At 37.9% G+C, this 14,258-nt stretch overlaps 1 protein-coding gene across 2 annotated transcripts in view; it reads right to left on the reverse strand.

The window, feature by feature from the left end:
- LOC124361803 (tensin-1-like) overlaps positions 1-14,258 on the reverse strand; it is an 887,387-nt gene that overhangs the window by 249,249 nt on the left and 623,880 nt on the right. For both annotated transcript variants that reach the window (XM_046815784.1, XM_046815783.1), the window contains exon 4: positions 3,827-3,973. In XM_046815784.1, the coding sequence (XP_046671740.1) occupies positions 3,827-3,973 (147 nt within the window). The remainder of the gene's footprint in view (positions 1-3,826; positions 3,974-14,258) is intronic.

Consider the following 14,258-nt stretch of genomic DNA (forward strand, 5'->3'; position numbering starts at 1 on the left):
GGCACGCTGGATGAATACGCCAATGTGTATGTGTGATATTTTCAAAAGCAATATTTATATTACAGTGTAAACATTTAATTTGTAATTATTATTCAAGTTTATAACTGGACTAAAAAGTTGTAAAAATCACTAAGCATATACAAATTTATTAACTTATACACTAATATCACATGTTTACACTAATATAAAAACTAATGTTACAAGGAAAAAACTATATCAATATTATACAATTTCAAAGTATTAAATCAATGACTATTATGCATACAACTAATTAAAACGTTAAAAATATTTTAGCCAAATTAACCTAAAATTCATAAAATTATTTGTTATTCAAGAATCTCAAAAGATTGATTTGCCTTAAAACAAATTGAAAAAAAATTGTCGTTTTATAATACTTAGTTTAATGGAGCTAGAGCTTTTTAATATTTTGATCAATTATACTTTACTCAGTTCATACTATTATCTAACTGTCTGATTTAAATTAGGGTTACATATTGTTCTGTTATCATTGTGATCTACTATTTGGCATAAATAGCCTTTTTGTCTGTCCTTTCGTAATCCTTGTCAATGCACTATTACCTTTTTTGAAAATTTTACATACAATTTTTCTTACAAAACTAAAGGATTTAACAAATTATAAATATGGAAGATCTCCTATCTTCAGTCATATAGACTAAACTGTGAAGACCCAAGTGTGATCCCTGAGGATCCCCAAGTTATTTCAAACTTAAAGGGTGAACATTAGTTAACAGAATGAGCTTTAGCGAAGCATATCACTCGTGGGGGTTCGAATAATTTACTTTCTTTCTGTATGTTTGTCAGTACGATATCTGCAAAACGAACTGACCCATAGACTTGAAATTGTGCATGAGGCTTCATTTCTTTGCGAGGAACGCTGAGTCCATGATGGTGCATGTCACTCCATAGGATTTGGCTGAGCATAATGGAATATTTTACAATGGTCTAATTAGTAACTGTGATGGCAAAGTTAAAATATCAGAATAAATAAATTTGTAAACAAACTCAATACATTCTAGGAGATTTAAACACGTGACATACAGCATTAGTATTCCAACATAACCAACATAATTTTATTGTGACCTGGTATATTTTGGTCACCAGATTTCTAACTGGTTCTATCTTTTGTGGAGAATATTTTTAGGTCTTTGAGGTCATTGGAGAAGCACAAATAATAACGGCTTCATGACAATGGGGAGTTATAGAAAGAACATAACTTAGTCTGTTATAGACTATACTGTACATATACTGATGGCGAGAGAAAAGAAGAGACCTGGATTCTGGCCTATCTGAAATTTGCAGGCGTTACTACTAGTATGTTGCCGCGCGCCCTGTTTCGTAATTCCATTATTGTTTCACTGTTCCATTGCTAGGATAAACAATTCGCAGGGTTGGCTGTGGGGCGAAGCGCCTGAAATTACCGGGCGGCAACACACTAGTACACAGCTGTGCGCCGGCACGGGCCAGGTCTCTTCTTTTCTCTCGCCAACAGTAGTTCTCATCTTCAGAAATATTGCAGGGCTAAAATCCAAGTGCTGGACATGAATACAATCTAAAAATTACATCTCAAAGGGTTAGGATTTTTAATTTTATGTTCAAAAATTAGACTTTATTAAACGAATTACAGTAGTCCCTCTATAGTCCGGCCCTGCGCCAGTCCGGTCTCCCAGTAATCCGGCCACTAGTCACAAGAGAGTGTGTGGGAATGCCTGTATCATCGTCATCGTGTGTCGTTGTGTGACAGAGAAGGGAATAGCTATCTGTCATCATAGCCGTCAATTTGTGAACCCTGCTCATTACGGCAGTTTATTTAACAGCGATATAATCCCGTTTTTGAATAGTGTACATGTAATAGATAAAGTTTGTGAGATATTTTTACAAAAACATTCTATTATGTAATTTGAACGTGTTTTTTAATTGAACTCCAGTAATCCGGCTTTTTGACTGATTCGACATACATCTGGTCTGGATTGTGTCGGATTAGTGAGGAACTACTGTACTTCACTAACCACAGACGAAGTTTAAATCTAGTCAAGCTCTGTAGTTGGTTACATTGATGGAATCTATTAGAAAAACTGTGGATGAAGTTTGCTAAAATATAAGCAAAAGTCATTAGAATCTTCTTCAGATACATCTATAATGATCGTTATCCTCTGCCTAATTTTGTGTAGAATCATTAGGTTAAAGAATTTATATCTCTATGATTCCAAAGATATATAAATTTTTTAGCCTAATGATTCTACACAAAATTGACTGAATTAGGCACAACGACGCGACACATTGAAGTTTTATTGACTGGAGTTGAAGTTTTTCATTCCTATCTAAACCATTTAATTTTGTAATCTCATATGATAGGTAGGGATGGAGGTATTGTTTGAATATACGTAAATATACGTCGTAAAACTCAAATACTCTTTCCATACAAGCCTTTAAAGATGTTTAAAAATAATTTAGTCTATTCTGTAATCCTTATTATAAAATGATGTATGTCATTTATAATATAAACTATAAATACGAACTGCCGAAGAAGCTGTGTTTTTATGTTTTATATTTTCAAAGCTGTGTATTTTGTTGGTATATTATTTGCAAGTATAGTAACCAATGTGATAAATAAAGTTAAGAATTTGGTCTTAGAATATAGATAGTCTATTTCTCAATTAAAATAGTTATATTAACGTATTATCCATGGACTAAACTTCTGACCGATGTTGGTGTTTGAAATTTGTTCAGCTAATGTACTCGTACATAGTAAAGCGTTCAGAGATTCTAACAAACAAATGAGAAAGGAGATACTTGTGTTTTAGAACGCTCTGCATAAATTATGACATAAAAACATTAGTAAACGCTAAGGACTTTTCACCAGAACGAACATAGACCAAACACATAAACTGTAAACAGTTCCAGCACTGTAAAACAGCTGTTAAGAGCAGAGTCGCGCTGACGGTTACCATGGTTACGAGAGCAAAGCACTCGTTTGATTCAACAACGGATTAATGACTTGTAGATCAAATTTACCCATTTGGATGTACTTCAATTGGTCTGTTACATGTTAGTAAAATTCGAATAAACTAAATGATTAGGCTGTGTAAGTTGTTGGTAATAATTACCAAATTATTTTAGACGGTTCTCTTTTTGATGTACAGTAATTGAAAAGTTTTTAAACGTTTTTAATACAGTTATACGGTTTATCCAGTCCATAGGATATGTCGTCAAACATTTCCATTAGCTAATTCATTTATACAAAACAGTAACACATTAAAAAAACCACTGGCTAGGAGTTTTACGATTAAATTTATCTTTCTGTAGTTGATTATTTCCATATAATTTGTTTGCAGAAACATAATTGTGATGCCACTAACGAATAAAATCATTCTACTTTCCTTATATGCAAAGTAAAAAGAGCAAACAGATTTTTTGTCACGAAGAATTGAAAATTTAAATAAATTTAGAAGTTTTAGAATGCAACAGGTGTAAAGATAACCATAGTTGTCGTAAATGTACGTAAGTCAAAATATAGGGACAACTCTTTCCAGATAGTAAATTACAATCTATCTATTTATCTATCTATATATAAGGAATACAGGAAGATAGGATATGTGATGGAAAACATACTGACTCCATACGCGAGACCATAGGAAGTGAAACAACGACCGTTTTAATCAAATGACATAATTTTTACGTGGTAAATGTTTTTTTTATCCAGGATTACTCCTGACTCCAAATACAAGAAGTCAGAAGAGGAAAGCACAATGCAAATGAATATGCACACAGAGTAAGTATTGTAGAGAAAGTGTACAGAGTAACATACCTGTTCAGCTGTCTTGGTAACAAATGAGTGGCAGTACTGTAGACTAAAGTGTCCCTTTGGTTCTCGAGCTAGGAAGCTGAACTGGCAGTGAGTAGGGTCACAGGTAGCGTAGGAGATGCGTCTCAGCGCGTGAGCCATATACACACTCTGTAACAAATGACAGTACTGTAGACTATAGTATCATTGTAGATCTCCAGCTAGGAAATTAAACTGGCAGTGAGTAGGGTCACAGGTAGCGTAGGAGATGCGTCTCAGCGCGTGAGCCATATACACACTCTGTAACAAATGACAGTACTGTAGACTATAGTATCATTGTAGATCTCCAGCTAGGAAATTAAACTGGCAGTGAGTAGGGTCACAGGTAGCGTAGGAGATGCGTCTCAGCGCGTGAGCCATATACACACTCTGTAACAAATGACAGTACTGTAGACTATAGTATCATTGTAGATCTCCAGCTAGGAAATTAAACTGGCAGTGAGTAGGGTCACAGGTAGCGTAGGAGATGCGTCTCAGCGCGTGAGCCATATACACACTCTGTAACAAATGACAGTACTGTAGACTATAGTATCATTGTAGATCTCCAGCTAGGAAATTAAAATTGGCAGTGAGTAGGGTCACAGGTAGCGTAGGAGATGCGTCTCAGCGCGTGAGCCATATACACACTCTGTAACACATGACAGTACTGTAGACTATAGTATCATTGTAGATCTCCAGCTAGGAAATTAAATTGGCAGTGAGTAGGGTCACAGGTAGCGTAGGAGATGCGTCTCAGCGCGTGAGCCATATACACACTCTGTAACACATGACAGTACTGTAGACTATAGTATCATTGTAGATCTCCAGCTAGGAAATTAAATTGGCAGTGAGTAGGGTCACAGGTAGCGTAGGAGATGCGTCTCAGCGCGTGAGCCATATACACACTCTGTAACACATGACAGTACTGTAGACTATAGTATCATTGTAGATCTCCAGCTAGGAAATTAAATTCGGCAGTGAGTAGGGTCACAGGTAGCGTAGGAGATGCGTCTCAGCGCGTGAGCCATATACACACTCTGTAACAAATGACAGTACTGTAGACTATAGTATACTTGTAGATCTCCAGCTAGGAAGCTAAACTGGCAGTGAGTAGGGTCACAGGTAGCGTAGAAGATGCGTCTCAGCGCGTGAGCCATATACACACTTTGTAACAAATATAACTCTCTAGCCGGTCCGGAGTTCTCAGTGGGGCGGCACCACTGCGCAACTGACAGGGGAGTGAAAGTAAGCCATATCTAAGCGGGCCTGATGTGTACCAGAGGTAACCGGTCCGGAGTTCTCAGTGGGGCGGGGCGACTGCGCAACTGACGGGGGAGTGAATGTAAGCCATATCTGAACGGGGCGGATGTGTACCAGAGGGAAACGGTCCGGAGTTCTCAGTGGGGCGGAACCACTGCATAACTGACAGGGGACTGAACGTAATCCATATCTAAACGGGGCGGATGTGTACCAAAGGTAACCGGTCCGGAGTTCTCAGTAGGGCGGAACCACTGCGTAACTGTCACGGGACTGAACGTAAGCCATATCTGAACGGGGCGGATGTGTACCAAAGGTAACCGGTCCGGAGTTCTCAGTGGGGCGGAACCACTGCGTAACTGTCACGGGAGTGAACGTAAGCCATATCTGAACGGGGCGGATGTGTACCAGAGGTAACCGGTCCGGAGTTCTCAGTGGGGCGGCACCACTGCGCAACTGACAGGGGAGTGAAAGTAAGCCATATCTGAGCGGGCCTGATGTGTACCAGAGGTAACCGGTCCGGAGTTCTCAGTGGGGCGGGGCGGGGCGACTGCGCAACTGACGGGGGAGTGAACGTAAGCCATATCTGAACGGGGCGGATGTGTACCAGAGGTAACCGGTCCAGAATTTTCTGTCGGGCGATAGCGCCACTCAACTCATGGGGGAGTGAAAGTAAGCCGTACCTGACCGGGCGGACGTGTACCAGAGGTAACCGGTCCAGAGTTTTTCTGTCGAGCGATACCGCCACTCAACTGAACTGATGGGGGAGTGAACGTAAGCCATATCTGAGCGGGCCGGACGTGTACCAGAGGTAACTAGTCCGGGGTTCTCAGTGGGGTGGGACCAGTGTGCAACTGACGGGGGAATGAACGTACGCCATATCTGAGCGGACCGGAAGTATACCAGAGGTAACCGGTCCGGAGGTCCCAGTGGGGTGGCGTCGTGGAGCTTTGCCGTTCCAGTGGTCTAGATGCAACAAAGGATCATGTAACATTATGACCAGGATAAAGAAATTTAAACTCGTTGAACGTTTTTTCTTTACTTTAAAGATAAAAGCCCAGGTTAGTTGCTTACGTAAAAAATTAAATGCTTAACTAAAGTGAGCTTACTGATTATAACATCTTTTCATTATATGACATAACAACCGAAAAATTGTTACAAAATATACCCTGTTTTCTTTAATTTTGAAATATAATTACTTTTTTACGATTATACTTATAATAAAACTAACAAATCTTACATTACATTATAATGCAAACGCTGCTATTAAACCATGGAATGTATCACACAATTCTACAACGAAAATTTTGAAGGTGCTTATTTTTACTTACTTCTTGAAGGTTAAACGTAGTAAATCAAAACCCATCGAGTTTTCGGTAAATTTTAGCTGACGCTACTAACGAGTTCTAGATATTGGGAAGCTCTGCTGAAAATGGGATCTTCAATTATCGATTCTGGTTGACGTAAGAGTATAGCCTGGAGGTCAGCCAATCTTGGCCTAGACCTTATTTTTAATAAACCACTATTTTTCAGTGAGAAGTGAAATATCATTTCAATTCAACTCTACGTGTACTTGTCTGTGCAAGGAAGTTTATAGCACAATTACTCGAACACCTATTTGACAGTTTTATAAAATGTATTTTATAATTGTATATAAATGTGTGTTTATATCTCAATCAATTTTAAAGTCTTCCAAACCAAGGGGTTTGGAAATATTTCAACAATAAAGGTATTGTTGAAATATTTGCAAAGGAGTGTGAACGTTTTAACCCACTGAATTGAGTAAAACTAACTAACAAAAATTTTAAAGACAAGGTTTTTGGATAAAAAGAGGACTACAAAGAAGCGATCATCAATATCTCGTGTATATTGATTCGTACACATAATTTAATACTTGGTTATTTTACCTGTAGATACACAATGGAAGCGCTGACAATTAATTTGATAACAAAGTACATAGATACAAGGGAGCACAGCAAGCTTCGCTGAGTTTTGAATTTTTACAGAAAAGAAATTTTTTATACCCCAGCAGATAAGAGATAGGTTTTCAGACAAGTGTGACCTTGCTTCATCATATAGAACTCATTCTTGAATAACTACAAATGAAGTTTCATGCTGAGTTTAAAGTCTACATGTGAGATAGTTCTTGATATATCTTTCCACATGATACATTTATGTATTTTTCGTTAAGTTAGGTTTCATAAGAGTGCGCAAATGATAAAAGTTGCGGTGAGCATAGTGGGAATTACAACGCAAAAGTGCACTGAAATCATATTTTGTCATCGAATTAACATTGGCTTTTCACTAGAATATTCTTTTGTAATATTTACTTTAGTAATAAAAATGTCACTCGTTAAATTATCATATTATATTCATATCGTCACTAACTGATTTATTCTCCTATTTTTCGTTGCTATCATACACCCATAACAAAAATGTATAAGATTTTGCTAATGCTCAACCATACTCATGGACGTGCACCATTATCGAAATCGGAGGTGCTTATATAAAAATGAAGCCTTATGCAAAATTTCAAGACTATTGACTTGAATTTGAACCGAATATATCTAAAACAAATAATATACTTGTAAAAATCTATCGCTCAGTTTGGATTTGAAACAACATTAGGCCAGCAGACAGATATACATGAAAACTTTCTTCGCCCTCGTGTTATAATAAATATTGCATACATTCTAATCCGTAGGTTAATTACCCAGTATAATGACATTAATTCGATAACCAACTCGTTATGTAAATATTATATAACTGCCGGACCTATTACAATACATGTGATGTGATAAAGTGGTTGATAATATCGGAAATATTAAGGTATATGTTTAAGAACAAGCATATTCTAAGTATAACAGTCACTAGGTTTTTCCAGGTCAAGAATCTCATAAATTTTGGTCTTAAAAAGTGGAAAATCACACAATTATTATTCTTGTAATAACAACAATATAAATAATACCTCTTTCGATAAAGCTGTGAATTTGTCTTTAACCTCACTTTCACCTGAAAAAATTACTAAATATCTCCCATCCATTGTTTGTGTATTACTTACATGAAAGTCGGTTCATGTATAATGTTTTGTATTAGTAAGATCGTTAAAAACCATTTATCTTCAATCTTAAGCAATATGTTTCCAAGTGTTTTTTTACACAAATGTTAACGAATAGAACAGTATTTATTGGATTGAACAGTTACAGAATTAAACATGATGTACAGTAGTAGAACGTTAGTTTAAGAAGTGGTTAAGTTAATAACTCTGCATTTTTATTGGTAAAAAGTAGAAATGTGCTTTCAATTGTTCAAATGTACACTTACAACGAATTTATTAAGCAGAGACTAAAGGTAAGTGTACAAAAATTGTATATATTCAGTAAAAATTAAGAAATCTTATCTTTGTATTATAATAGTAAAATACTGTATCATCATCTTTTTCTCTATCTAAGTTTTCGTAAAAATGGTTTATGCAATGAATGGTTAACATTTTGCCCGATTCTGAGTAATTGGAAATGTTAATTTGTACAAATTTCCAAATCACAAATCACAGAAAGGAAAGGAAAAGGTTTTACTAAAATCCTCCCTTATACGTGACTTATTCAATGAACAGATTTAAAATGTGAAAAGTAATAAGAAACACGTTTAAGCCTAGGCGCCATTCATCGTGAAACGCCTGAAGGGCTGTTAAATAGTTAACGGACTGTAGGGCACGGTGGAGTGGAGTGAGTACCGCTTGAATAAATCAGACTGGAGGCATTGTCACGCGGCCTACTGTCTACAGCTATTCAGTCAGGCTCGGCAAACACTGCTGATAGAATCAGCCATGGTCTCCAGGACTGTATACACTTTGAACTGTTACAATAGCTAGGGACAGTTTCCACGAAAACAATTACGGGCATTGTCACGCGGCCTACTGTCTACAAGCTATTCAGTCAGGCTCGGCAAACACTGCTGATAGAATCAGCCATGGTCTCCAGGAACTGTATACACTTTGAACTGTTACAATAGCTAGGGACAGTTTCCACGAAAACTATTACGGGCATTGTCACGCGGCCTACTGTCTACAGCTATTCAGTCAGGCTCGGCAAACACTGCTGATAGAATCAGCCATGGTCTCCAGGACTGTATACACTTTGAACTGTTACAATAGCTAGGGCACAAGTTTCCACGAAAACAATTACGGGCATTGTCACGCGGCCTACTGTCTACAGCTATTCAGTCAGGCTCGGCAAACACTGCTGATAGAATCAGCCATGGTCTCCAGGACTGTGTATACACTTTGAACTGTTACAATAGCTAGGGACAGTTTCCACGAAAACTATTACGGGCATTGTCACGCGGCCTACTGCCTACAGCTATTCAGTCAGGCTCGGCAAACACTGCTGATAGAATCAGCCATGGTCTCCAGGAGTGTATACACTTTGAACTGTTACAATAGCAGCTAGGGACAATTTCCACGAAAACAATTACGGGCATTGTCACGCGGCCTACTGCCTACAGCTATTCAGTCAGGCTCGGCAAACACTGCTGATAGAATCAGCCATGGTCTCCAGGAACTGTACACTCTAGTCTAAACTGTTACAATAGCTAGGGCCACTAGAACTGATACAATAATTTCCATGAAAAAACTATGGAATCAGCACAAGAAATGTACCTTAATATGTACACAACGTGGATTTAGTTATGCAAATAACATTTTTGTATAATTATACTGTTAAATTATGTCCTCTTGTACAAAAAACCTCCATACACTTAATAGGAAAAAGTTAAGTGTAAGAAGTAAATTTTGAATAAACCGTATTTTAGACTTAACAACGAATACAACACTTGGAGAAAAGGGTAGGAAGAATTAAAAGGACTGTTCTTGGCTGAGGGTAATCAAACTCTCTCCAACTGAGTAGTTAGGATAGTAGCCAATACTTTGTTTGAAGGTTATTTTTGACGATGGAAGGATTGTGAAGGAAACAGGATTTTTCCGGACATTTGCCATCGTTTAGTGAAACAAGAAATCCCCCATTCCTGTCCCCCTTCCTTTTTATTTCCGCCATCTTGTTTTTGTCTGCCGTGACGATTACCATTGGTTAGTGCCCTCTGGTCAGTAGACAAATGAAGACGTATTTATTTATTTATTTATTTAACTTCCAACGGTCAAAAGACCAATTTACAACGGGTTACAGTTTTTACATAGTTTCTCAAAGATGACTAATACTTATAAACACAAAGGGCCAAGCCAAACATGCAACGGAATTTTTAAAACTTAAAAAAAAACTTTAAGGTATGAGAAGGGACAAGCCAAACATGCAATTTGGACTTTAAACTAATTGGTGCTTAAGCCCTAGCTCAAGCACCAGCCAAACATGCAGGGAACAAAACAGCCAACACTATGCAAACAATAACAATAAATAAAGCTATATGATTTTACAATAAATATAACTATACTAGTAAAGGTAATAAAATCTACATAATTGTAATAAATATTAACAGTATTAGAGTAACAAAATAGAATCTATAGAATTCGTAACAAATTTTAACAACGATAACAAATAAATAACAATAATTTATAATAAATATTGAGGATCATGATAAGTAAATAGAATTAGGAAAAAAAAACTAATGAACATGCACCATATGTTATACTAATAACTACAGTTTTGATTGCCGAATACAGATTCAATGCAGTGCCTTCCAGTCCAACAACTTCTTTTTGAAGGGCCTCCTCACATGTACAAAAACAGATCAATGTCGTCCTGCATGCTGTTGGTCAGCAGCTGGAGGCGAGGAAAGGTGCTGTGGAACAAGTACTGGGTCTCGAATACTGACGTTCTAGCGAAAAGATGGGTGTGGCGCAGGTGTCGAGAAGTGCGGAAGTCCCAGCTTTGACAAAGTAGATCTGGGGCAATCAATGTTCAAGTTAATCAGCTTCCTCAGGAACAGTAGGTCATTGATTATTCGTCTATGTGTGAAGTGGCATCAAGTTTAACTGAAGTTGCAGATCATGAATTGGAGCAGTGCGGTAGTCGAAGCCTAGCAGCACACCAACAAAACGGACGACGAAACGGGGTTTGAACGTTCTCAAGTCCATTAAATCTGGCCAATCAAGTAAGGGCTCCAAACAGGTGAAGAATATTCCAGTAAGGGTCTCACCAGATGGATGTAAAGGATCCGTAGAGCATGAATAGAGAACATGTTGCGGCTGTTCCGTATGACGAAGTATAGGGCAGAATTAGCTCTCTTACAAATATAATATAGTTAATATGTTCTTGAGGGTTTAAATTAGGAGAAAGCATGACTCCAAGGTCCTTTATCATCAGAGAACGCGAGAGGGGGTTGATCTTCAAGTGTGTAAGGGTAATATGATAGGTTGTGCTAGACCTGGAGGAAAAGATATCATAGAGCATTTGGAAATATTTAATGACATGTTCATTATCATAACACCACTTCATCAACAGATCAATACTGTTCTGTAAAGCCTGGCAATCGTTGAGGGTTTTTTATTGTTCTGAAGAATTTAGCATCATCGGCGAAGAGTAAAACTTTTGATCCCTTGGGTTGTACTGGACTAAGTCATTGATAAATATTGAGAAGAGAACAGGGCCCCAACAGCGATCCCTGAGGCACACCTGATATAGCAGAGAAAGGCTTCGACAAACAGCCAGCTACCCGAACCCGAAAGAGAACGATCCCGAAGATAGCTCTTCAACCACATCAAGAGGCTTCCACTGAGTCCAATAGCTTCAAGCTTGGCCACCAGGTGTTCATGGCTTACACGATCGAAAAGCTTTAGAGAAGTCCTGTGTATATGGAGTCCACCTGATGAGATTCTGAGAAGGCAGTGAGAATGTGATCTTGGAAGGCTAGTAGATTAGTAGTATAGTCGAGCGTCCTTTCATAAAAGCCATGTTGTTCAGCACAGATAACACCCTTCAGATGGAATGACAACCTCTTCAGAACTAGGGATTCAAAGATCTTGGCAATTGATTGAACTGAACAACTACCGGGCGATAATTCTTGACGTCAGCGGGAGAACCAGACTTGAAGATAGGTGCTATATAACCCAATTGAGATTAGATGGAAAGATTCCGGCAGCCATGAGCATGTTGAAGTATATGGTAAGGTGAGGAGATAAGGACGCTACTGCACAATTTCATAATCAATTGGAAAGATGTCGTCAGGGCCAGCTCCCTTGTTCACATCAAGCGAATTCAGTACACCCTCCACCTCAGCACAGGTTACACAGCAGGAAGAGAGAGTGGTACATGCCTTGAGGTCATATATAGGTGGAGATGAAGATGGAGCCTTGTACACAGAGGGAAAAAAAAACTTGGCGAACATGTTAGAGATGTCTTGAGGTTTTTCAGCAAATTCATGATCGAGCTGCAATCGAGAAAGAAGTGGATGGAGTCCTCTTGGAAGAATTGACAAAACTCCAGAAGGACTCGAACGTTACTTTTCAGAGATGAGTCAATGGACTGAATATATGTTGAGTAGCATTCCTCGTTAGTCTACTACATGCTGCACGAACACCACAAAATTGATAATAAAGACGGTTATCAAGAGTTTTGTTTGTAGCGCCTATGGAGTATCTTCTTCCTGATGATCACAGCTTTTAGTTCAGGGGAGAACCAAACAGGAAAAGGCTCGTTTACTAAACGTATTTAGATGGACATGCGCTCCTGATATTGCAGCTAAGTTGGAAACAAAATTCTGAAAAATAAGTCTTCGACAGGAACACTGTTATCGAACACAGGATAGTTCAGACGCTGAACCCAGTCAAACACATGGGCTAGATCACATTTCCTTAGATTGGGAACAAATGCACTATAGTAGTAGAGTTTTTCTGAAGTATTAATATCCAGGTCCATTTCCAGCGCAGGATGGTGACATTCCACAGGAAGAAGAGGGTCTGAGGCATTCAGGACTTGCAAGTTCACAGAAGAAAAGACCAAATCCAGAAGGGACACCTCGATCATTGTAGATATTATTGTACTGCTTAAGATCAAGGAAATTCATAACATCATAAATATGTTGGGCTGATGTGTTAAGGTGGGTAAAGAGACTGGACCAGTCCACGTTCGGCAAGTTAAAATCTCCAATAATCAATAATGGGTGTATGTCTTGATCGGTAAATTGACAGTTCCTCCAGAATAGATGCAAATTCCATGTATTGGGTAGAGTTCTGATTAGGAGGTAGATAATACACCACCAAGGACAAGAATATTGTGACCTGTATTCCGTAGTTCAGTTTTAATGATTAGTGTTGTGTATAGTTTTTTATTAAGTGCATGTATATAGAGTTAGTGAAGTTGACAAATAACATGGTGGTTGTGATTCCTGACTTGGGCGTGCCACAACGCATTGGTAAGATTTGTTTATTTTATCCTAGTTTGTAGTTATGTATTAGGTTAGTTCTTTACCTGAAGAAGAGATCAGATTGCAGATCTCGAAACGTAGTGTTACTGATTTCTTGTTTCACTGAACGATGGCAAATGTGCGGAAAAATCCTGTTTCCTTCACAATAACCAATAGATAAATTTCTTTTTCCCTTCGCGATAACGGCCGATAGTATTTTCCGCCAAGGAAATACTGAAATTTTTATGGGCAAAATGCATCCCTTAGGAATTGAGTCTAAATGCTTAGACTTGAAATTTGTGAAACAATAAAATTTGTTCAACAGTTTGGAAGTATGCATTATTTGAAATTTGAATCTGAATAAAAAAGTGAAGTAGGCCTAGCGTTTGAACTAAATTCACTTTTAACGCTAAAAAAAGAAAATAATATGATTTGGTGATAATAAACTTTCAAATCACTGATAAGCAGGACTACTTACAATTGCAGAAAATACAGAACACAGATGGTTAATTGAAACACTGATATCTCCGCCACCCAACGACCAGACCTGGTAAGATATGACACATAACTAGAAAATTCTGTTGAATAGCTCCTAACCTTCAGTGAGACATTTGAGTTTGGTTTGTCTTTGGTCACAGCATTTAAAATATCAATCACACAAGTATTGGTCGATTTTAATATAGATAGTGCCACCAAACAGAATCAATGTCAATTTTTATTATGGCATACTCGGAAGTAGTATAAATTAAAATTATGCAGAGTTTCTCTTACAATGTTTATAGTTATTGAAAAATATGGGGGGAAAGTT

This window comes from Homalodisca vitripennis, chromosome 5, assembly GCF_021130785.1.
Source record: "Homalodisca vitripennis isolate AUS2020 chromosome 5, UT_GWSS_2.1, whole genome shotgun sequence".
NCBI lineage: Eukaryota > Metazoa > Arthropoda > Insecta > Hemiptera > Cicadellidae > Homalodisca > Homalodisca vitripennis.